General features: G+C 42.5%; 1 protein-coding gene across 1 annotated transcript in view; it reads left to right on the plus strand.

Moving 5' to 3' along the window:
* Window positions 1-25,023, plus strand: part of LOC117251027 (dihydropyridine-sensitive L-type skeletal muscle calcium channel subunit alpha-1-like) — a 590,852-nt gene that overhangs the window by 166,009 nt on the left and 399,820 nt on the right. Inside the window, exons 12-17 of the mRNA XM_078166193.1 lie at window positions 5,758-5,965; window positions 6,102-6,222; window positions 6,359-6,473; window positions 17,864-17,966; window positions 18,068-18,137; window positions 18,235-18,367. Coding sequence (XP_078022319.1) covers window positions 5,758-5,965; window positions 6,102-6,222; window positions 6,359-6,473; window positions 17,864-17,966; window positions 18,068-18,137; window positions 18,235-18,367 — 750 coding nt within the window. The remainder of the gene's footprint in view (window positions 1-5,757; window positions 5,966-6,101; window positions 6,223-6,358; window positions 6,474-17,863; window positions 17,967-18,067; window positions 18,138-18,234; window positions 18,368-25,023) is intronic.

The following is a 25,023-nucleotide window of genomic DNA, read 5'->3' on the forward strand; positions in this document are numbered from 1 at the left end:
TGGTGACGTGTCCTGTAGATGAAACTCGAAACTGATGAAATTGTCAAGGTATGACAAAACAACACTTAAGCCTGTAATAAGAACCATATCAAGCTAAGTAAAAAGTAGGCTATATGAATTTGTTTGGACTATGAAAGTAACAAGTAATCCAGAACTTTAACAGTGGTGTATGCCATAGTGTTGTACATTTGGCTTTAGCTTGTTTTTCAACTTTAGTTCAATGGACTTCCTATTGAAGGATAATTCAATAGGAAGTGTATTAGATTAGACTTAGTTTGGCTCTATAGATGTGAAGCTTCTCCAGTAAGTGGAGGCCCATGTGAAGATAACGGAAAGGACTGTCATAGTGGTGGTGAAGTAACACCTGTGGGCGGTTGGTGAAATCTTTCAGTTAAGTCTCCCTGGACATCCTGGAGGTCATGATGGAGATAGGGAGGAGGTGGATTGCAGAAAATAAGTCTGAAATAATGCAGGCGGAAAGATGATGGTGAATTGTGAATGCAGTGTGGTGAAGCAGAAGTAATGGAAAATATTAGAGCAGAAAAATATAACAGACTGAGGAATGAATTCTGCAATAAAGGGCACATGTTAGGGAAAATATATTGTTTTAATATACCCGTATATAACAGAAACTCTAATATGAGACTGCGCTTCCTTAACTTTAGATAAGCTTTTAATACTATCATTCCACAAACACAGGGTAAGAAACTGCCAGTCCTCAGTATAACCTCATCTTTATGTAATTGGGTTCTGAACATCTTGAAAAACAGGCCCCAGACTGTCAGAATCCACAACATCACATCCTCCTGCACCATTCTCAAAACTGATTCTCAACAAGGATGCATCCTGAGCCCCTTTAATGTACATACTGTTGACCTACAACTACACAGCTCGCTTTAAGAGCAACCACATACTGAAGTTCGCAGATGACCATGGTGTCAGAGAGGACAGCAGCAGAATCCCCATTTTAAACAGCATGTTAACATCATGGGCTCTACATTCGCAGAACGGGCGAGGTGGGGGGACAGCGCACCTGCGCTTCGCCAACTGGGTGTGGCCAGGCAGATTTTGCAAGTTTGGCACACCTTGCGTGCTGGCGCAGCTACTCCGTCCCTCCTACCTGCGCAAGTCGGAAAGAGGGAGGAGAGAAGGCGTGGAGTGGGTTTTATACACATCACACCAATCAAATAAGCCCTTCTCCTCGCCCTTAAATGCACCATGCGAAGGCGTAATGAGAGTTTACTCAATTCGCCAAGGCAGAAGAGAGCAGCAGCGTCAGACAGTCAAACTTCTCCCAGGAGGAAAGTGATGTTTTGGTCCAGGAGGTCGAAGCTCGCAGTGTCCAAATATACGGAACTGCCAGCAGACCTCCACGGGCTGATGATGCAAAGGTAGCCTGGGAGGAGGTCACCACAATTGTAAATCAATGTTGCGTTTCTCTTGTGAGAAACTCTCTCTTTATTTCTCGCAGTCTCACTCTGTTTCTTTTCTTTTGGCTTTTCTAAGATGACAGATGCCGAATATATATTCCCTATCTGATGCTGTGGCTGTTTGTGGTTGGCTGAGAGGGATGTGAACTCACAAGTTTGCAGCTGTGTTAATCAAATCAGGTTGGGTTTTGCCAAACGTGCCAAACGGTGCCAATCCCCTTTGATCTGACATCAGATGAGACGAGACAGTCGATATAGAGATACATTTATGTGCTGATTGCAGATAGTTGCATTGAATAGTGTTTTTTTTGGGGTATTTATTGCATCATTAACCCTATGGGCCCGAACGACCATAGTGCGTCCAAATTCACACCTGTTCTTCTCTGTTGATTTTCTCCGCGACCGTGTGTCATAGCAATAAGACTCACATATCACGTGAAACAGCGGAATTGTAGCTTTCCGACAAGGCCAAGCACTTGTCGGTAGTCCAATATTTTCATAGCGAAAAAAATGATAAAGTTACACTACAATTATGTATAACAGAGCTTTCATACAGCTCTGCACACACATTACTCTTGGATGGATTACTTGCGAATGCAGGCTCGCACAGAAATGCTACGCATATCACATGAAAGCAGGAGCAGAGCTTTCCAACGATACCACACACATCATTGTGCTGTCATCCCATCATGCTATAAATCCAGATTGATTGTCTACAAAACAAAAACCTGCCGAATTTCTTTACAATCCATTATACAGATCTTGTTATCAGTCACTTCATATAGTGAGGAATATCGTATCTTAACACATCTTAGGCTTGCGTGTGTTTCTCCCTGTCTATCCACATTTGTAGTCCAGCTTTCAATATCCAAATATCTCCATATTGTCCAGTTGACACTCCATCAAACTTTGTATGACAAGACCAGCCACTTCACCTTTGCGCACCCAGACAACTGCAGCCTAATTATGCATGCTGACAGGGCCGTAGTCACCATATACATTGAGGGGGACATGTGTTCCCCCCCCCCAATGCCCAAAATGCCCCCCAATATATAACTGAAACTGAAAAACAACAACAAACTTTGTTTACTGCAAACAAAGTGGCAAATATCATCTTGGAGGACATCATTGCACTTGGTTGACTATTTTCTATGATCTTAGATGTAAATATTGCATGTTTCTTTCAGATAAAACACATTTTTGACTTGTGAATGAATCAGTGGAATTTCTTGCAATAATGAAAAAATACTGGCAATCATTTTCCGCCTGGCACAAACGACATGTTTTGGACAGCTGTGAAGTGACAGAATGTCTCAGCATCATGGTTCTTATGTTGCCAGATTCCAGAGAGTCTCCCCTCTTCAGATATGGCAGAATATGTCATTTCCCAACTTGCTATGGTGAGATACATGTAAAAATGTAAGAATTTAGTCACACAGATTTGTTTTTTTCATTGATATAAAAATTAATATAAAATACAGGCACATAGAAGGACATGTAATGATGGCAAATCTGGTTAGCCCATATTGTCCTGAAAAAAACAAGATATAGCATGTGTATGTAGCCTTTATAATGACTGTGATATGAGCTTAGAAGTAAAGGCAGTAAAAATACCCCAAAAACTCCTAGGGCCCATAGGATTAATGTGCCTTACATTCTGGAAGCCTGTGAGGTTTTGGTGACGTGTGTGCACTGTCCGCCGGTCAGCCAAACTTCGGCTTACACCGGCTGCGCTCCGCCTGCACTGACAGTAGACCTGATTTCAGCTGGCGAGCTTTTAGCGCACCTTTGGCGAAGCCTTTTTGCATGAAATTGTCCCTGCGCGAAGCTGGATATGTCGACACCTCCCCCTGCTGCGCCGCCACACCCATCTCAGCGCACCTCGGTCTGCCAAACTACCAAACTGAGCGCACCTCGGGTTGCGCTGCTCGAAACTAGCTCTGCGCGGGGTTCGCCACCCTGCGACACCCTGCGCCGCGCCGGAAAACTAGAGCCCCATATATTAGTGTTTTCAGTCTATCATATAATGCCACCACCTTTACTACTAATACTACTTATGATATGAGTGTTAAATACATATTGTAACGTATTGTAAATACATAAACTATGATACACACATATTGCTCAGTACCTGTAGTACATGTAGTATGCAGCACTTGTAGTAGGCAGTACATATAGTAATTGTGACCATGTATTTAATACACGGGAGCGGTAGCAAGCACACAAAATTTCTTGCTGCTACTCCTGTTACTACAGCTTCTTCAACTACAAGTACTACAACTGCCTTTCCTGTACATCTTTTGGTTAATCACTACATCTGCATTCTTTCAGCTACAGAAGCCATTCAAATGTCAAAATGTTCAGTTCTTTAAGGACATCCATACTTCTACTACTTATCCTGTAAATGTTTTGATTAATCACTTCTTCTACATACTTTCAGCTACAGAAACCATTCAAATGTCAGAACGTTCAGCTCTGTCAGGATTTTCGGATGTTTGTGTCAATTTGTTTGATATTTCTGCATTTTCAGCATTTTCTTTCATTTCAGCATTCAGCATCCACACGCATTTCCCACAGGAAATGCTTTTTCTAGTTGTAATTTTAAAATTTGAATCATATTTTATTTTTTTATATTGCACAGGGCTATAATGTTTCTCTGTTTTAAAGATTTTATGATTTAAATGTTGACTGCACACTGCAGTGGTCACTCCAGCCATTTCTTTAATGTATTACTTATTTGTTGACATAGTGTTTTATTATAATGTTTATTATTTAATGATCACCAAGACCTGGGTTCTACATTTTATTCTTTTCATCTATTTGCATGGCTACAGTCCCAGATACCTGTTATATACCTATAATTTAGTGTAGGATGCAGGCATTGCAGTTGTCTTTGTATCAACTCTCTTCTGTGTGATATCTCTGTGGCTGTGATCACTGGTTTCCTTGCTATGCTGATTTCTATGTTAAGCCTCCAAAAACCCCAAGCAAGCTTACAAAAGAGGAGAATGAATTTGTTTCTCTGTTTCCTGTTATGTAGCCCTGGGTTTAGTCACTAATAAACTAATCTCTCAAGACAGATTCTGCAATTTACATTGTAAAATCTGTCGGCAGCCCTGTGTGAAAGACGACTACGGGGGGGGCAGGGCTTTGAGTTTGAACATGCTGAGCTTTAGCCAATCACAATGGAGGGGGCGTGGCCGAGACGTGCAGGTGTCCCCAGGAAATGTGTACCTACAGAAACAGCAAGCTCCGCGTCCATAGCGACCGCTCCACCCAAAACGCCGTCTCATCAACGTGAATTTTTTTTTTTCCAGCAGATGTCTTAGTTACAACATGATTGAACAAACTGGAGTAGTTTCATGTCGCATCCGGCAACGGGAGGCTTTTAACAGATGACATCCTGATGTTAGCTTTGCTGCTGCTGTTAGCTGTCCCTGTCAGCTGCAGCCACTGCTGCTTTCTAGACATTGTGATTTTCCATAACTGAATAAATACCACACATAGCAACACAAAACTGCTTTGCTAGCTCAATCATGTTGTAACTAAGATAGCCGCTGGAAAAAATATTTTATTCATGGACCGTTTATTGAGTTATTACCTTATTTTTATACAGTCTGTGGTTATTACAGACGCCGCTAATGGCTAACGTTAACAGCTAACGGTTAGCCCAGCTAATCTACGATAACCATGTTAATTACAAAACACACAGAAATAGTAACGTTTGTTCAATCATTGTGTTTATAGACTTAACAAACATCAGATTAGTCTACACGGTAATATAGTGACGTGAAAAATTTGATATATATAGCTAAACTCTGCTGGTTTTCTACCCAAAGTATTTGTAAACAACACGGTGATTCCCTGGGAGCACCGCCGGAAGTGAAGGGCGTGAGCGATCGCCGAGGCCCCTGCACTTCCGTTAGTCGAAAAACTCCGGGCTGTGCCTCCAGAGGTAAAGGAAGAAAAAAAACATTTTTTTTCTTTTTTTTACCAATGGATTTCCAGATTCCTAATAAACTAAACTGCTCTTATTGTCAACCTTGTTGATCATTATATTGATTTATTCTATTTAGATTTTAAAGTGATTTTAAACATAGCCTGACCGATGTTGTTGGGTTTTTTTAATATGAAAACACAAGATCTCTTCATTTTGTATTATTAAAGAGTGACAAGACATGTTTCACATGTGCCACTGGAAATGTAATCTCAAAACAAAAGTACATTCAAATATAAGTTACAAGTCCTGTGTTTTAGCCTAACAGTATGACTGAATACAATAGGAGGAATAACTGATGACTTATTCAGTTAATGTTTTGTGTTCTAGATACTGGACATCTCTCAGTAATCTGGTGGCCTCCCTCTTGAACTCGGTCCGTTCCATTGCCTGCTTGCTGCTGCTCCTCTTTCTTTTCATTGTAATCTTCTCCCTGCTGGGCATGCAGGTGTTTGGAGGGAAGTTTAACTTTCCCAACCAACCCAAACCCCGCAGCACCTTTGACAGCTTCCCTCAGGCCCTCATCACTGTGTTCCAGGTACAATCACAACTAATAATCATAAATTAATGAAAAAATGGATTTCTCAGAAAAAAAGTTGAAATATTTTTGAAAAATGTCTGTTATTTGCAGTAACAGTACTCTTAAGTTTTATTAAAACTTGTAAGTGTTTCAGATCCTCACAGGTGAGGACTGGAATGCAGTCATGTATGATGGCATCATGGCTCATGGAGGACCCAGCATGCCTGGGATCCTGGTCAGCATCTACTTCATCATCCTATTTGTCTGTGGAAATTGTATCCTTACAGAGAGTGTGTGTGTGTGTGTGTGTGTGTGTGTGTGTTGTGTGTTTAACCGACACTGAACTCCAACCATGACAGCCACAGTTCAGTTCAAATCACTGTCATAATCTTTGAATCCCCTTTCATTCAGTCATCCTTCTAAATGTCTTCCTGGCCATCGCTGTTGATAATTTGGCAGAGGCTGAGTCTCTGACTTTGGCACAGAAAGAGAAAGCAGAGGAGAAAAAACGCAAGAAAGCTATCAGGTAAGTCTTCCTAAATGTTAAAAATGAAACATATTTGGTTCATCAAAGCCCATCTTTTTATATTCTATACTGACTTGCATTCACATTCACAACTATGAGCCACAGCATATGTTACAAATCGTTGTGGGCAAATATTTGGTAAATGGACCTGGTAGCCTGGTAGCTTTCGAGTCATCTGATCACTCAAAGTGCTTTTTACACTACGAGTCACATTCACCCATTCAGACACACATTCATACAAGATGCCACCTACTACTTTAACACAATGATGGAACAGCCATCGGGAGCAATTTGGGGTTCAGTATCTTGCTTAAGGATACTTCAACATGCAGACTGGAGGAGCCGGCGATCGATCTGCTGACCTTTCGATTGGTGGCTGACCCGCTCTACCTCTGAGCCACAGCCGCCCCTATTTTGCACTACTTAGCCAAAAATGTGTGGACACCCTGACATTACAGCAATATGCGATAGTTGAGCATGTCATTCCAAAAGCATGGCACTCTGTTGGGAACATAAATTCGGGCTTCACACGGCGGCATCAAATATGTTGGGATCAATATATTAGGTCTCACCAAGAGGCACCAAATATGTAGGGATTTAATTGGCTATCAGAAATAATTAATAATTATTAATAATAATTAATAATCATGTTAAATAATGTGACTTAATTAACATTAATTCACCTCGTGGGGCACCATTCCCGTAAAGGGAAAAATGATAGCCAGTTAAAGATACCAGTCTCATAAAATAGGCTAAACTATTAATTTGGAGTTTGATTAATAATTAAATTAATGACAACAACCAAAACTAACAGTAACGCCTGAAGGATTTCAGAGTTCTTGACGCCGCAGAGGTTGACTATTCATTCACTCTTGTGCAACATTAAACAGACAGCAGGTATGATTCCAAAGAATTATATTTATTCACAAACTAGCAAAGCAAACCAAAACACACAAATTCTAACTAACTATATACAAGCTTGGTGTGTATATGTGTGTGTGTGAGAGAGAAAAGAGAAAGACAAAGGCAGGTGTGGTGATCAAGTAGCCGTTTGGCCTACAAAACAAAATGGCTGACAACAGAGAACTACCAAAATGGCCGAATCAAGGCTGGCTTCCGGTCGTGGGAGGTGTTTGTCTGACCATGTGGTCAGGACAAAGACAAAGGAAAAGAAGCGGGAACTTTGAGATGCCTGTTTGAAAGCCTATTTGTTAATGAGTCTGTGTCAATGTGACGTGTGTTGCAAACGGTCTGGATTAGTACAGAGATTGTTTAGTTGGGTGCAAGAATCTGTTTGTGAACAGTATTAGCAAACTAAACACTTAGCTTTGGCGAGGCCAACTAATCAATGACCTAACTGCAAGCTATCACAACAGTAACTCAGTAAACAGCATCAAATCACATACAAGAAGTTAAACAGTCTTGCTTAGCCTGTAAAGCTGTGATAAGCTATGCCCAGTTGTTACGTTACCGATCCTTGAATGGATGGTAGAAAGAGTCACTTGGTGGTGTACTGCTTTGTTAGCTGGCAGAAGAAGGCTGGGAAGATGGTTCCAGGTGCAGTCTTTGTTGCATCCTTTGTTCCAAAGGTGAAACTCCGAGGAAGCTGTTCGCTCAGGGTTTCGCAGAGTTAGACGCTGGGTGCTAACTCACTTAGTTCCTTGTGCTGGAAAGCTAGTTGCAAACCTTGTGTTTGCAAGAGAGTCCATGATCAATTGCCCTCCCTTTAGTGGTTTGGGGCAAGGAGCAAGGGTCTGGGCCTCTGTGCTGGTCCAGACCCAGCCAGAAAGAGGTGTGCAGCTGTTGAACAGCTGGAGCAAGAGAGAGAGAGATCTGTTGGAAGGGAGCAGATCTTTGCAGGCCTGTGACATCACAGAGTCACATGTCACTGTAAAAGTCCTGTGCAATCAAGTTGTGAGACTTGTGTCTCACTGAGGTGTGAGGTGAGACCTCCTGTGGAGATGGGTGTCACCTAGCTCTCTTTGTTTGAAGACACAGAGCATGCAGAAGAAAAAGCCTTTAAATCTCCAGTTTAGATTTTACCAAATGACAAAACATCTGTGGTCCTGTGAATCCCAACAACTCAGCAGATGTTGGAACCTGGCTGCAGGGATTTGCTCCCATTCAAACACAAGCGCATTACTGAGGTCAACTACTACTGTTGGGTGATAAGCCTTGGTTAGTAGTTGGTGTTCCAGTCTATCCCAGATGTGTCAGACGGGGTTAAGGTCAGGGCTCTGTGAAGGTCAGTCAAGTTCTTCAAACTGCAGATGCTTTGTACAAATGAAAAACAGCTCAGACCATCATTTACAGACTATCACCAGTTGGCACGTTCAGTTCAGACATGTTGCATACTCCTTGCCTCTCCCATATAGGAAAGCCAAATTAATCACTCCAGACAACACATTTCTACTGCTCCATAGTCCAGTGGTTGTGTGCTTAACACCATTTCAGCTTCTCTCCGGAGAACAAATGATTTTGCCTTTATTGGACAGTGACAGTAAAGGGAAAAACAGGAAACATGGGAAAGGAAAGGGGGGTGACATGCAACAAAGATCCCTAGCTGGGATTGGGCAAAGCCCCTTGCAGTTATATGGTATGCATCTTAGCCACAAGCCCTCCAAGTTTTCTCAGAATTAATTATTTTTTGCACAGTGCAGAGGCATAGTAGTAGGCCAGTTACGTGAGCTGTGCAGCTAAGACAGTTTCGCTTGTAAAGTTTTTTCGCCCAACAAAAGCAGCACAGCTGAACCCCCAGCAAACCCCCAAGGGGGCCCCAGGGACATGCCTCCCTGGGAAGAGCCTTAAAATGTAGATTTACAGTCAATTTTGTCAATTTTTAGAAGGATGTCAGGAAAAGCTCACTCCACAATTCATGTTATCTTACTGCTACAAAGGTAATGTAAAGAGAACATTGGTTCAGGGCACTTTAAAAAAAAAAAAATCATACACCTGCCTCAATCTGCTTTATAAGAAGTCCTTTGCTCCACCCCAACTCTCATTCTGAAATGGAACCAAATAATGAGCATTCATTTCACATACCGTAGCTTACCGGAATTAAGAAAATTAGCACAAACATTGCCACCCATCTTGCTTTTACTCGCATAACTTTGCAGAGGGAGGAGAAGTTCACTCGTGCAAGTAACAAGTCTTAACCAACAAGTCTCAAGCAAGTCCCAAGTCACTGTGGTGAAAATCAAGCATGTCGAATCCCTACTTTAAGTCAAGCAAGTCAAGTCATTACTCAGGTGAAGCAAGTCACAAGTCAAGTCATACTTCTTCTTCTTCTTTCAGCTGTTCCCTTTAGGGGTCGCCACAGTGAATCATCTGCCTCCATCTAACACTATCCTCTGCATCCTCTTCTCTCACACCAACTGACTACATGTCCTCTTTCACTACATCCATAAATCTCATTTTTGGCGTTCCTCTAGGCCTCTTGCCTGGCAGTTCCAACCTCATCATCCTTCTACTGATATATTCACTATCCCTCCTCTGAACGTCCAACATCCAACCAACTCAGTCTGGCCTCTCTGACTTTATCTCCAAAACATCTAACATGACCCGTCCCTCTGATGTGCTCATTCCTGATCCTATCCATCCTCATCACTCCCAAAGAGAACCTCAACATCTTCATCTCTGCTATCTCCAGCTCTGCCTCCTGTCTTTTCCTCAGTGTCACTGTCTCTAAACCAAACAACATTACTGGTCTCACCACTGTCTTGTACAACTTTCCTTTTAATCTTGCTGGTACTCTTCTATCACACATCACACCTGACAATTTTCTCCACCCATTCCAACCTGCTTGCGCACGTTTCTTCACCTCTTTTACACACTCTCTGTTGCTCTGGACTGTTGACCCGAAGTACTTAAAATCCTCCACCTTCTTTATTTCTACTCTCTGTAAACTCACCGTTCCACTTGGGTCCTTCTCATTCACACACATATATTCCATCTTGCTACGACTAACCTTCAGTCCTCTCCTTTCCAGGGCATACCTCCACCTCTCTTGATTTTCCTCCACCTGCTCCCTGCTCTCACTACAGATCACAATGTCACCTGCAAACATCATTGTTCATGGAGATTCCTGTCTAACATGTCCATCAATCAATCAATCAATCAATCAATTTTATTTATAAAGCCCAATATCACAAATCACAATTTGCCTCACAGGGCTGTACAGCATACAACATCCCTCTGTCCTTTGGATCCTCACAGCAGATAAGGAAAAACTCCCCAAAAAAAACCCTTTAACGGGGGAAAAAAAACAGTAGAAACCTCAGGAAGAGCAACTGAGGAGGGATCCCTCTTCCAGGACGGACAGACGTGCAATAGATGTTGTACAGAACAGATTAGCATAATAAATTAACAGTAATCCGTATGACACAATGAGACAGAAAGAGAGACAGAGACAGAGAGAGAGAGAGAGAGAGAGAGAGAGAGAGAGAGAGAGAGAGAGAGAGGGAAATGCAGGACAGACGGTAATGACAGTAGCTTACAGCAACATTAATGAAAGTAATAATATTATAGTTATAATTCTGGCTACTGTGGTACAATATGTTGAAAGTATTTATTAATATCTGGCAGTATACATGTGTGACAATAATCACATGTGTATAATAACAGTAGAAGTATGACTAATGACTAATGATGGCAGCAGCAGCAGGAGGCATCTGGCAGGACCACGGCAGCAGCACAACCACACACATCACGCTATCCAGGCACCGCTGCAATACGAGTAAATCTAAGAGACAGTGGAGGACAAAGGCTCCGGAGAAGAAGCTGAGTTAGTGACATCCAGAATGGCTGAGTTAGCAAGATGCAGTAATGGGATACGAGAGAGAGAGAGAGAGAAGGAGAGAAGGTGCCCGGTGTATTATAGGGGGTCCTCCGGCAGACTAGGCCTAAGTCAGCCTAGCTAGGGGCTGGTACAGGGCAAGCCTGAGCCAGCCCTAACTATAAGCTTTATCAAAGAGGAAAGTCTTAAGTCTAGTCTTAAATCTGGAGACGGTGTCTGCCTCTTGAACCGTAACAGGAAGATGATTCCACAGGAGAGGAGCCTGATAGCTGAAGGCTCTGGCTCCTGATCTACTTTTGGAGACTTTAGGGACCACGAGTAACCCTGCGTTCTCAGAGCGCAGTGTTCTGGTGGGATAATAAGGCACTATGAGCTCTCTAAGATATGATGGAGCTTGACCATTTAGAGCTTTATGAGTTAACAGTAGGATTTTAAATTTAATTCTGGATTTTACAGGGAGCCAGTGCAGAGAAGCTAAAACAGGAGAAATATGATCTCGTTTCTTAGTTCCTGTTAGTACACGTGCTGCTGCATTCTGAATTAGCTGGAGAGTTTTTAAGGACTTACTAGAGCTACCTGATAATAGAGAGTTACAGTAATCCAGCCTAGAGGTAACAAAAGCGTGGACCAATTTTTCTGCATCTTTTCGGATCAGGATAGGCCTAATTTTCGCAATATTACGCAGATGAAAAAATGCAGTCCCTGAGGTTTGTTTTAAATGAAAATTAAAAGACAAATCTTGATCAAATGTTACTCCGAGGTTTCTTACGGTAGTGGTAGAGGACAGAGCAATGCCATCTAGAGAAACTATGTCATCAGATAAAGAGTCTCTGAGTTGTTTGGGGCCAAGAACAATAACTTCAGTTTTGTCTGAATTTAACATCAGGAAATTGGTGCTCATCCAGGTTTTTATGTCTTTAAGGCAGTTATGGAGTTTAGTTAATTGATTACTTTCTTCTGGCTTCATCAATAAATACAACTGAGTATCATCCGCATAACAATGGAAATTTCTAGAGTGATTTCTAATGATGTTGCCTAAAGGAAGCATATATAGAATAAATAGGATTGGTCTGAGCACAGAACCTTGCGGAACTCCAAAACAAACTTTAGTACGTAAGGATGATTTATTATGAACGTCAACAAACTGAAAACGATCAGATAAATAAGATTTAAACCAGCTTAGTGCAGATCCTTTTAGGCCAATTAAGTGATCCAGTCTCTGCAGTAGAATTTGATGGTCAATAGTGTCAAACGCCGCACTAAGATCTAATAAAACAAGTACAGAAACAAGTCCTTTGTCTGAAGCAATCAGAAGGTCATTTGTAATTTTATCTAGTGCTGTCTCAGTGCTATGATGCACTCTAAATCCTGACTGAAATTCCTCAAATAAATTATTATCATGGAGAAAATCACACAGCTGGTCTGCGACTACTTTCTCAAGGATCTTTGACAGAAAGGGAAGATTAGATATTGGTCTATAGTTGGCTAACACCTCTGGATCCAGGGTGGGCTTTTTTAGTAGAGGTTTAATTACAGCCACCTTAAAAGACTGTGGTACATAGCCTGTTAATAAGGATATATTGATCATATCTAATACATGAGTGTTAACTAAAGGTAAGATCTCCTTAAGTAGCCTAGTTGGGATGGGGTCTAAGAGACACGTTGATGATTTAGATGAAGAAATCACTGCGGTCAATTCTTGAAGAGAAATTGGGGAGAAGCAATCTAAATATATATTAAGTCTTACAGCTGTGTTTGAGGTTAGATAGGTACTATCTGAGGACAGGAGGTCATGAATTTTGCCTCTAATAATTAGAATTTTGTCATTAAAAAAGCTCATAAAATCATTACTGCTAAGGGCTAAAGGAATACAAGGCTCAGTAGAGCTTTGACTCTCAGTCAGCCTGGCTACAGCGCTATCAACAAAATGATCAATTCGGGAGAGGTTAAAGTCGGTATGGGAAACCTCTGACTTGGTATTGAATTTAACGACGGAGTAATCATTTCCTTAAATTTTGCGACAGCACTATCTAATAAACATCTAGTATAGTCACTGTTGCTGAGTGGCGTGTAATCGAGTAAAAAGAGTAATCAAATAATGATCCGATAGTGAGGGATTCTGTGGAAAGACTCTTAGGTTATCAATTTAAATTCCATACGTCAGAACTAGATCGAGGGTATGGTTAAAACAGTGAGTGGGTTCATGTTCACCCTGACTGAAGCCAATGGAGTCTAATAATGAGATAAACGCGGTAACCAGGGAGTCATTATCAACGTCGACATGAATGTTAAAATCGCCTACAATAATAACTTTATCTGATTTAAGAACTAGACTGGATAAAAACTCTGAGAATTCAGATACAAATTCAGAATACGGGCCAGGAGCATGGTACATTATAACAAATGAAAGTGGCTGTGAGGTTTTCCAGGTTGGATGTAAAAGACTAAGAACGAGGCTTTCAAATAAATTATAATCTAGTTTAGGTTTAGGGCTGATTAACACACTAGAGTTAAAAATGGCTGCAACTCCCCCTCCTCGGACGCTGCCTCGAGAAATGTGGGTATTATTATGACTGGGAGGAGTGGATTCATTTAGACTGACATATTCATCTTGACACAGCCAGGTTTCAGTGAGACTGAGTAAATCAATATGATTATCTGATATTAATTCGTTTACTAACACTGCTTTAGACGATAGAGACCTGATATTTAACAGTCCGCATTTAATTCTCCTGTTTTGTCTTTCTGTCACAGAAGAGGTTTTAATTTTTATGAGGTTGTTATGCACAACTCCTCTTTGTTTAATTTTAGATTTAAACAATTTAGGTAGTCGGGGGACAGACACAATTTGTATAAAACTATGAAAACTATGGCTGGGTAACTGAACTAGAAGCTCAGAGAGGCGTATAGGACTGCATCTCTGAGTCCTGATCTCAACTCTGGGTTGTCAGGGATTTAAATTACTAATAAAATTTGCCAGGTTCCTAGAAATGAGAGCAGCTCCATCCAAAGTGGGATGAATGCCGTCTCTCCTAATAAGACCAGGTTTTCCCCAGAAAGTTTGCCAATTATTAACGAAACCCACATCGTTTGCTGGACACCACCTGGACAGCCAGCGATTAAATCATGACATGCGGCTAAACATGTCATCAGTGGTCAGATTTGGGAGGGGTCCAGAGAAAACTACGGAGTCCGACATCATTTTTGCATATTCACACACCGAGGCAATATTAATTTTAGTGACCTCCGATTGGCGTAAATGGGTGTCATTGCCGCCGACATGAATAACAATCTTACTGAATCTACGTTTTGCTTTAGCCAGCAGTTTTAAATTTGATTCAATGTCGACCGTTCTGGCCCCAGGGATACATTTGACTATGGCCGCTGGTGTTGCTAACTTCACGTTCCTCAGAATAGAGCTGCCAATAACCAGAGTTTTATCCTCAGCGGGTGTGTCGCTGAGTGGGGAAAAGCAGTTGGAAACGTGAACAGGCTGGTGGTGAGCCGTGGGCTTCGGCTTGGAGCTGTGCTTCTGGCAAACCATAACCCAACCTCCCGGCTGAACGGGGGTTACCGGAGGACAGCTAGCAGAGGCTAAGGCTATGTTATGTGGCTCCGCACCGGCTACAGGGGGCTGGCTAACTACCACAGCTACTGAATGGTTTTCCATGGTGTGGAGCCGCGCTTCTAATTCACTAAGCCTCGCCTCCAACGCAGCAAATAAGCTACACTTATTACAATGACCACTGTTGCTAAAGGAGGCAGAGGCATAACTGAACATTTGGCACACCGAGCAAGAAAGAGCAGAGGGAGAAGCCATCGCTAACTGTAGAGCTAATGTAGCTACCAAGGCTAGTAACGTGCAAACAACAGCTAAGAGATTAGCGAGAAAGTCGTAGAAAGGAGGAGAGCTATGTGCTTAAACAGAACCAGTGTGGGTTCAGACTTGAAGCAGACGTTAAAGCAACTGAAGTGAGAAAGCAGAAAGCAGGCAAGTAGAATTCACCAGAGCAGTGCAGAGACGCTGTCACAGAAACACCGGAAATGACACAACTCGCTTACCGCAATACGTCAGCACGTCAGACAGTCGGCCAGAGCTAGGAGGAATTAGAGCCGATCATCCAAGTCATACTTACATACTCATACATATAACAAGATAACAAAATGCGATAAACCCAGTGGTGGAATGTAACTAAACACATTTATTCAGGCACTGCATGTACAAGTCTGTCTTTTCTTTCCATGCCACTTTTCACTTCTGCTCCAATACATTTCAGAGGGAAATATTGTACTTTTTACACCACTATATTTATCCAAGTTACTTAACAAATTAAGATTTTTAAACACAAAACATATGAAAATGTACAAATACAGCTGGGACTATCAGTCAATTAATGAATTGACAGATTTCAGTTTTCATGCAGAAACATTTTATGGATCCAGCTTGACAAATGTGAAGACTTGCTTTTTCTTGTAATAATTTAAATGTTTAGGTTTGGACATTGAAACAATGTGAAGGTGTACATTTGGCAGCTTTTTTTTGCTGCAAAGTGGTTGTGTTGGTCACTCTGGCCTGAACAGCACACCCAAGCTGATCCCACCAGTGTTGAGTGGGGTTGAGGTTGACTGCTGGCAGGCCATTCCATCCTTTCCACTCCCAAATTCTGGAGGTAGTCTTTGATAAACCCCGATCTCATCTTGGAGGATAGAGTTCAGTCCCAGACTATTGAGATATGAAAGAAGAAACAGAAGTTTATCAAATCAAACACACAGACAACCTGACAACTCCGAGAGCGGCATCCAATACTGGGAAACATTGAAAGTATACAGAACAACACTCAGAACTATAAAGATGCAGCATGTGCAGCACCAACTAAATGAAACTGAAGAGTCCATTGACTCAAATAATTTCTGGAAAAAAATGGCAAACATTCAGCAAACCACACAAAGAAGATTTTCCTATTCAAACTCACTTCGAAAACCTGTATAGTACTATTACACTGAATTCGGCCCAAAATGAACTTCTCAACAAATTACAAACTCTAGAATCAGTCGTTAAAGACAACCAGAACCCTTTAGATTATCAAATTACTGAAAGGGAGCTACTATCTAAAATCCAGGCCCTACAATCAAGGAAGGCCAGTGGTCCCAATGGCATTTTTAATGAAATGATGAAATTTAACATTGACATATTGAAATTATTCAACCTTTTCCTCAGCATTGGGCATTTCCCTGACATCTGGAGCAGAGGAATTATAACGCCAATCTTTAAAAATGGAAATAAATTTGAGCCAGACAATTACAGAGGCATATGTGTCAGCAGCAACCTGGGGAAGTTATTCTGCAGCATCCTAAACAACCGACTGCAAGACTTCCTCAGTGAACATAATGTCCTGAGCAAGTGTCAGATTGGCTTTACACCACAACACCGAACTACAGACCACATCTATACCCTTCACACTCTCATTAACAAACATGTTCATCAAAACAAGAACAAAATTTTCTTTTGTTTTGTAGATTTCAAAAAAGCATTTGACTCAATTTGGCAGAGTGGTCTGTTCCTAAAATTAATTGAAAAAGTTATAGGGGGGAAAATCTATGACATAATTAAAACGATGTACACAAATAATAAATGTGCTGTGAAAATTGACAACATGGAAACAGATTTCTTCCCCCCAAAGTAGAGGGGTGAAACAGGGCTGCAGTCTCAGCCCCACCCTGATTAGCATTTATTTTGATGAATTGGCAAAATCACTTGAACAATCTGATATCCTTGGCCTCACCCTCTCTGACACAGAAATTAAATGCCTACTTTTTGCAGATGATCTAATATTGTTAGCTCCATCTAAGGAGGCATTACAACAGCAACTAGATCATCTGCAAAACTTCTGTCAGACCTGGGCCCTGACAGTTAATTTAGAAAAGACTAGAATTATGGTCTTCCAGAAACGACCCAGGTGTCAGGGAGACCCCAATCTGGAAATCCATCGGTAAAAAAAAAAAAAAAGAAAAAAAGAATGATTTTTTTTTTTCCTTTACCTCTGGAGGCACAGCCCGGAGTTTTTCGACTAACAGAAGTGGTTTCCAATTCCGGCAACTCCTCTCCTCCTATCTTCTCCTTACATAACTCCATCCATTTGATTGCATCTCCAGATAAATTAAAAAGAGGATTGTGGTTTATTGTATGTCTGGTTTTAATTTGGCCTTTTTCTGTTTGTTTATTTGTTTGCTTTTTAATAAATAAGTGGCCAGCCATTCCAATTAAATAGTTTGTTCTAAAATCAAATCGCATGAGATGGAGTTATGCATGTCATGAGTTTAAAATGTCAGTTAGTGGTTCAGACACAACTTTCTCTGGAATCTTGGATACTGTGGGTAGATACTGATGGGTCTATGGTTCATCACATCAGGTGGTTCTCTTGTCTTAAAAACAGGAATGCCAGCTGCAGACTTTCATACATTTGGGACTGTTGACTGATTTAACATATTGTATATTCAATTTAATCACAACAACATTAGGATTTAAGATGTAAAATACGTGCAGTTTTAAATAACACAAGCCAACAACAAGTTGAATCATTCTGTTAATTTATAGGGCCAACATGCCTGACAAGGTGTCAGAGGAGAAGGCAAATCTGGCAAAGAAGTTGGCTGAGCAAAGGGCAAAGGGTGTGGAGGGCATCCCTACAACTGCCAAGGTGAGGCATCCAAAAGCATTCATCAACAATAAATATACAACTATGTGGTAGTGTTTTTTTCTCTTTCTTACCTTTCAACTATTTCATTTTCAAATCTGCAGCTCAAAATTGATGAGTTTGAGTCTAATGTGAATGAGATCAAAGACCCTTTTCCTCCAGCAGACTTCCCTGGTAAATCCCAATCCCTTCATACTGTATTGTTAATCATACCATTTAAATTTATAGGTAAGAAGGCCTCTATTAATCCTCTGCTCTTTCTGTTGGCTAGGTGATGATGAGGAGGAGGACCCTGAAATCCCAGAAAGCCCTAGACCTCGTCCAATGGCAGATCTGCAGTTGAAGGAGGAAGCAGTGCCCATGCCAGAGGCCAGCTCATTTTTTATCTTTGGACCTCAGAACAAGTACGATACTGGCAATTATTGGGGTTAATAGTAATGAAGATGTAGTAATAACAAAGTGGGGTGGGGATTACTGGTGGTATTAATAAAAGGAAGAATAACAGAAAATGATTATTCTGATAAATGTCAAATAATATTTAATATTGATATCAAGATTACATAATACAAGCATATTAGATTATATTAGGTTAATTATCAGCTTATTCAGCATGCAAGCACAAAGCACAGGTTTGTTATATTTACTAGTATTAAATTAATACAAGCACTTTGCTCATGTATCATTTGTCAATTTCAGTTGGCAACCAAGTTTCAACAGGATCTTATCTACCATGAACTTGTCAGAGGGCAGATGTCAGAAGATGTGAGTGTGACAGTCCTCTGGCTGCCTGAAGGTTCATGTCTTGTCGAGCCCTGAGTAGCTGCTTGAGTTTTTTGTCTCCCTCCAGGTCCTAGTGGTAGGGGATATTGTATTGGTGCAAGTGGGTGCACCTAACCAGTCCATCTAGAATGCAGTTAAGATCAGCAATCCCAATTTCCTTCCGTCACTCTCCATCACTGGTTTTTAATCAATTTATTTGTAGTCTGAGTGGGTGGAAGTTTGCTGCAAAGATCAGCCTCTCATTGGGTGGAACGAGCCACCCGCTGAAGTCCCACCCTACCACCTCTGGTTGCAGTTTTCAACACGTCCTTTAATAACTTTTGCAGTGTTTGATCTTGCGGGGATGTAGCCATTTTTCTGCCATGGTTCGTGTCCTGCAGGCGATATTTTTGTGGGCGTGTTACACCAAAACCTGTTTCCCCCCGGCAATATTTTTGCAAGCACACTGTTGCTGTGGCACCGCCAAGAATGATTATGATTGGTTGAAAGAAATACAAGCAACCGGGGCGTTTTTTTCTCCAATCTTAAAGTGAGAGTCGGCCCAGCCAGACCTTTCTTTTCTTGAGAAAGGTCTGGTGAGCGAGACTAATTTATTTGTTAAATGAAATCATAAAATATGATTTCAATAAAATGTAATAGCTGTCAGATCCATCAATATTTAGTAGTGGTAGTAATAAAAAAATGTCACTGTTAAGGGTAAGGCAAGGTCATAAGTCAGTATCCTTGGGCTGAGTGCCCTGAAGATAGAAGCTCCGCCTGAGACTTTCAGTGCTGCCTGGTGTAGTCGGTACCTTCTTCCTGATCTCAGCAGGGTTTATCTGGGTGCCTGGGATCTTTATTGACTCTCCTGGACTTATTTTTGCAGCATCTGGTATAAACATTCCTTTTGCAGGGTAGAGCAGCTGAATGAACCACTCTTTGCAGGACCTTGTGGTCCTGTTTGGTGCTTTTTCTGTACTAGGCAGTGCTGTTTCCTGTCAGGACACTCTTTATGGTGCGGGAGTAGAAATTTCTCAGTATTTGAGGGAATACCTGCAATTTCATAAGGCGTCTCACTTAAAACACTCTCTGCCTTGCTTTCTCACCACTGAGTCAGTATGCAGCACCTAGGTCACCTAGGTGTGATGTGGACACCAAGGTTTTTGAAGCTGTCTGCCCACTCTACACAGGACCTGTTAATATTAAGGGGAGCATCATTCCTTGGCTGCTTCTTCCTAAAGGCCACTTTCAGTAGGTTGTTGTCCTAACAGCAGGGTCAGATTCTGTACTTCTTTTGGGTAGGCCTTTTCAGTGTTATCTGTGATCTGGCCCACCACAGCTGTGTTGTCAGCAAACTTAATGATGGTGTTGGAGTCTTAAGTGGGTACACTATGGTGTGTACAGGAAGTACGGCAGGGGACTCAAAATGCAGCCCTGTTAAGGGCTCCTGCGTGAAGGATAAGGGTGGACGAGGTGTGTCCTCCTACTCTCACCACCTGGGATCTGCCTGTTAGGAAGTCAAGGATCTACATGCACAATGAGTGAACTTTAGTCAGTGAACAGTAATTTCACATAGCTCCCCTCTTTCCAGGTGAAACAGAGTGATGTGAAGGATGTGTGCTATTGTGTCTCCTGTAGATCAGCGGGGACAGTAGGCAAACTGTAGTGGGTCCGTTGTGCTGGTAAGTGAGGAGCAAATGTATTTTTTTTTTTTTTTAAAGATATTTTTTGGGCATTTTTGCCTTTAATGGACAGGACAGGTTAATGTGAAAGGGGGAGAGAGAGAGGGAATGACATGCAGCAAAGGGCCACAGGCTGGAGTCGAACCGGGGCCACTGCGGCAACAGCCTTGTACATGGGGCGCCTGCTCTAACCACTAAGCCACCAGCACCCTGCAAATGTAATCTTTAGCCTGTTGTTCAAAGCACTTCATCACTACAGAGGTGAGAGCCACTGGGTGCCCGTCATTCAGGCAGGTTGGTTTTGTTTTCTTGGGCACAGGAAGGATAGTGGACTGTTCCCCACCATGGCAGGAAACCCCCAAAACCCTTCTCCACAGGGGGCACCCTTACCACAGCTCGTCTTGCTTTGTGCGGTGGGTAGTAGTGATCATAGTCTGTGTGAAAATGAGTCAAATCAGGAACAATAGTCACAGCAGGCAGTAACTTAGCCAAGTAGTACCCGCCACACCATCCAGGCTGCAGTGCCTGGTAAACATGTCTGCCACACACCCAGACGTGTTGTCTGAGTAATCCATACCCATCACTGGATGGCGTATATACAGCGGGGTTGTCGATTCCTGGTCGGTTAAGACTAATAGTGTTTGTGAGATTTAAAGTTGCAACGTGTGGTGTTGCACCTTTGCAATTGTCCATGTTGTAATCCCACATCACCCCACACGTAGCCACAACTGTCTGTGCACAGGCAGATGTGCCCAGAAAGTGATCCGCCGACGCTGCACAGTCTCTAGAGAAGCAAACAAGTCCTCTCTGGCTCGTGGGGTTAGTGCTCATGACAGGTTGGTATATCCCTTGCTGTGACATCTTTGTCACATTCCAGAACCTCACGGTTGTTCCCTCATAGTTTACCACACTGACATTAAGCTTCAGCAATGCATCAGTGATGTTGGACACAGTCCTGTTGGGTAAGTGAACCCCCTGGGTGAAAACAATCATTGCCCCCAGGGTCTCTGAAACATTCAGGGGATGAGGTTTCAGTGGCATAGAATTACCTAGTTCGTGTGGGAGTTCAGCGCAGACATAACAGCTCTTGTTTGTCAGCATTCTCGCAGTCGTCAGCATAGCTTTGTACCATACGTTGTTCTCCAGCTTAGATGTCATGTTGCCAACTGGCACAGCAGATCTCGGCAGGCGGTGAGGTGAGTGATGTACCAGAGTGTCGTTGACATCCAGCTCGGTGACGTCGTGACTGTAGATCTCGTCCAGCAGCAGTAGTATCAGCCCCACTCCGATGGAGATGACAAGCAGGAGGCCCACTGCCCCCCTTAGGCCGCACCCCAGGCGTCTAAAGGGATGCCACGGCCTTGGTGTCTCAATCAGCATCGTGATGTGCCTGGATCAGGAACCCATCTGCAGTGACTGGCGTGTATCCACGTAGCTCTCTCTGCAACCTTCACTGCTGTCTCCGTCACCAAAAGCACCTGGAACGGTCCGTTCCACCTGCGAGCTTTCCAGTTCTTTCATCTCAGATCTCTCACCACAACGTAGTCGCCTGGATTGAGATCATGCAGTTTCCCTACTGCAGGTTTGGGCAGGGCAGCTTTTACCTGTTGGTGGATTTCAGACAAAACAGAGGACAAGGTTGCACAATATCTTAACATTTCATCCTCGCAGTGACCAGTGTCTGGCAACTGCCTTTTAGGGGGCCCAATCCCGGTATTGAGAGGTCTGCCAAATAAGATCTCAAATGGACTGAATTCATTTCTGCTCCTCCTCCTGGCCCTCATGTGCATCAACACAATAGGAAGAGCTTTTATCCATGAGATCTTAGTCTCCTCACACACTTTCACAAGTTTGTTTTTCAAAGTTGCATTTTCCCTCTCACATGCCCCCCCAGAGGCTGGGTGATATGCACAATGTTGTCTTAGATCACTACCCATGAACTCACCAACAGTTTTCAAGGCTGTTGGAATTCCACACCTGGGAATTATCAGAGTCATCAAAGCTTTTGCCACTGCTGCAGCATCCTGTTTAGCTGTAGGAAAAGCTTCAACCCATTTTGAAAACATGCACACAATCACCAAAACAAACTTTTTCCCTTCGCTCGGTGTTAGTTCAATGAAACCCATCTGTAAGTGATCAAAAGGTCTCTCTGGAGGTGGATGTGCAGCCTGTGGTATCTTGATACCCCTCCCCACATTGTTTGTAGCACAGATCACACATCTTTTGCAAAACTCTGTGGCATAACTGGTAAAACCTCTTGTATACCAGTATCTCCGTATCTCCTCAACCATTCCCCCCTTTGACACGTGGTCCAAACCATGTGTCAATTTAGCACAGAAAATGAAAAAGGTAGCGAGGGAGACAAGGCAGGCCATCAGGTCCTGTCCACATTATCTGGCATTACCCAGATAGATGGGGTCAGTGTTGTTAGTGTGAGCATCACATTTACACACAGCAATTTGTTTAGGCAACAACACAGCATCCAAAAGAGCTGACACCAACACATGATGAGCAATAGATTTCCCCGTTGAAGTTAAGAAATCCCTGTTTTTCCAAATTTGTCCCAAATCATGAACCACACCCCAAGCATATCTGCTGTCTGTGTAAATGTTTATAGATTTGCCCTCTGCCAGTTTACATGCCTCTGTCAGAGCCACCAATTCAGCCGCTTGAGCTGAATGTGAGGATGACAAAGGACATGCGATCACTGTCCCCTGCAGTGTTATGACTGCAAATCCTGCAACATTTTTACCAGTGTTGGGGTCTCTCGAAGCTGATCCATCAACAAAGAATTCAAAATCAGCATTGTTAATCAGTGTGTCTCTCAAATCAGGTCTGGGAGAGCAAGCAGAAGTTATCACAGCTACACAGTCATGCGGTTCTTCATCAACAGCCATTGGGAGAAGAGTAGCAGAATTAATAACAGTACATCTCTTTATCTTAACGTTAGGCAATTCCAACAGAACAGCATTGTAATGCAACCACCTTGCAGCAGAAAGATGTGAAGTTTTCTGCTCGAGCAGGATAAGACATACTGCATGTGGGACAAGCAAGGTCAAATCAGCATAGCCCACAATGCCACATGATGCCATCACTGCTCTCTCAGCAGCAGCCACAGCTCTGAGACAGTGAGGCAGACCTGCAGCAACACTATCAAGTTTAGATGAAAAATAAGCTACAGGTCGTTGTTTTCCCCCGTGTTCTTGTAACAGTACAGAAGTCATGTACCCACCCTTTTCGTCAACAGTCTGGGTAAATGGTTGTGTACAGTCAGGCAGTCCAAGAGTAGGGGGTGTTTTCAAAGAAAGTTTCAAGTCAACAAAAGATTTCTCTGCATCAGGAGTCCAAATGACATGATCAGATGCTTTCAGGTCTTTCCCATGAGCAATTGTTGCTAATGGTGCCTCAATCTCAGCATAATTAGGAACCCACTGCCTGCAGTAGCCCGTCATTCCTAAAAATGCCATAACCTGTTTCTTGGTTACAGGTTTCGGGATCTTTTGAATGGCTTCAATGCGTTTGGATGTGAGGGTCTTTCCCTCAGGACAGATCACGTGACCCAAAAACGTGACCTCTTGTGAAACAAACTGTAGCTTTGACAGGCTGGCTTTATGGCCCTGTTCAGCCAAATGAGTCAACAAGGCAAGGGTGTCTGCAACACAGCCCTCTCTGGTGTCACTCGCAACCAATAGGTCATCAACATACAGCAACAAAGCACTGCCTTCAGGCATTACAAGAGTTTCCAAACTGTCCCTCAAGGCAGAACTGTAAATAGTGGGAGACTCCGAAAATCCCTGACAAACCCTCAAGAAAGTCCACATCTTACCTTCAAAACAAAAAGCAAACCAATATTGACTGTCTGGGTGTACTGGAACAAAAAAGCATTTGACAGATCAACAACTGAAAACCATTTGCTACCAGCTGGAACTTGAGACAGAATTGTATGTGGATTTGGAACTGTAGGAGCTCTGGCTTGCACAGCAGCATTTACAGCTTGCAGGTCCTGCACAAATCTCCACTCTGCAGGTTCGCCATCAGGTCGTATTTTACGCACAGGGAATATGGGCGTTCTCACAGGAGAATCTGGACATGGAACAATCACACCGGCTTTCAACAGAGCATCAAACACTGGTTTAATGCCTTCAACTGCTTCCCATCTGAGAGGATATTGATTATGACAGGGTCTGTAGTCTGATTTAGGTGTTATTATCACAGGCTCACAGTTTTTGATCAGACCAACATCATATTTACTTTTGGCCCAGAGATAAGCGGGAACCTGCTGTAGCTCTGGGATGTCTGCAACGGATTTAACCATGCACATGTCAGCCTCAACACCAGCTTTGTTTGCAAACACAACTGAACGGGAAGTCTCAATGTCACAATTTAGTTTCTTTCTGTACACCCCCATTTCCTCATTAAAATCAATATGAGGATCAGTTGTAGATTTCCAGCATGGAGAGGCGTTCAGCTCCCGCACCCACAGACTCAGGTCTGTGTGGTTAGGATTTACCAGTGAGATGTGTGGATGAGAGCTTTGTAACAAAATCAACTCATGCAATTGATCAGGAAGTTTCACCGAGACAGCACAATTAACGTCATTCCAATACAACCAATCTAGC

This window comes from Epinephelus lanceolatus, chromosome 1 (genome assembly GCF_041903045.1).
Source record: "Epinephelus lanceolatus isolate andai-2023 chromosome 1, ASM4190304v1, whole genome shotgun sequence".
Classification (NCBI taxonomy): domain Eukaryota; kingdom Metazoa; phylum Chordata; class Actinopteri; order Perciformes; family Serranidae; genus Epinephelus; species Epinephelus lanceolatus.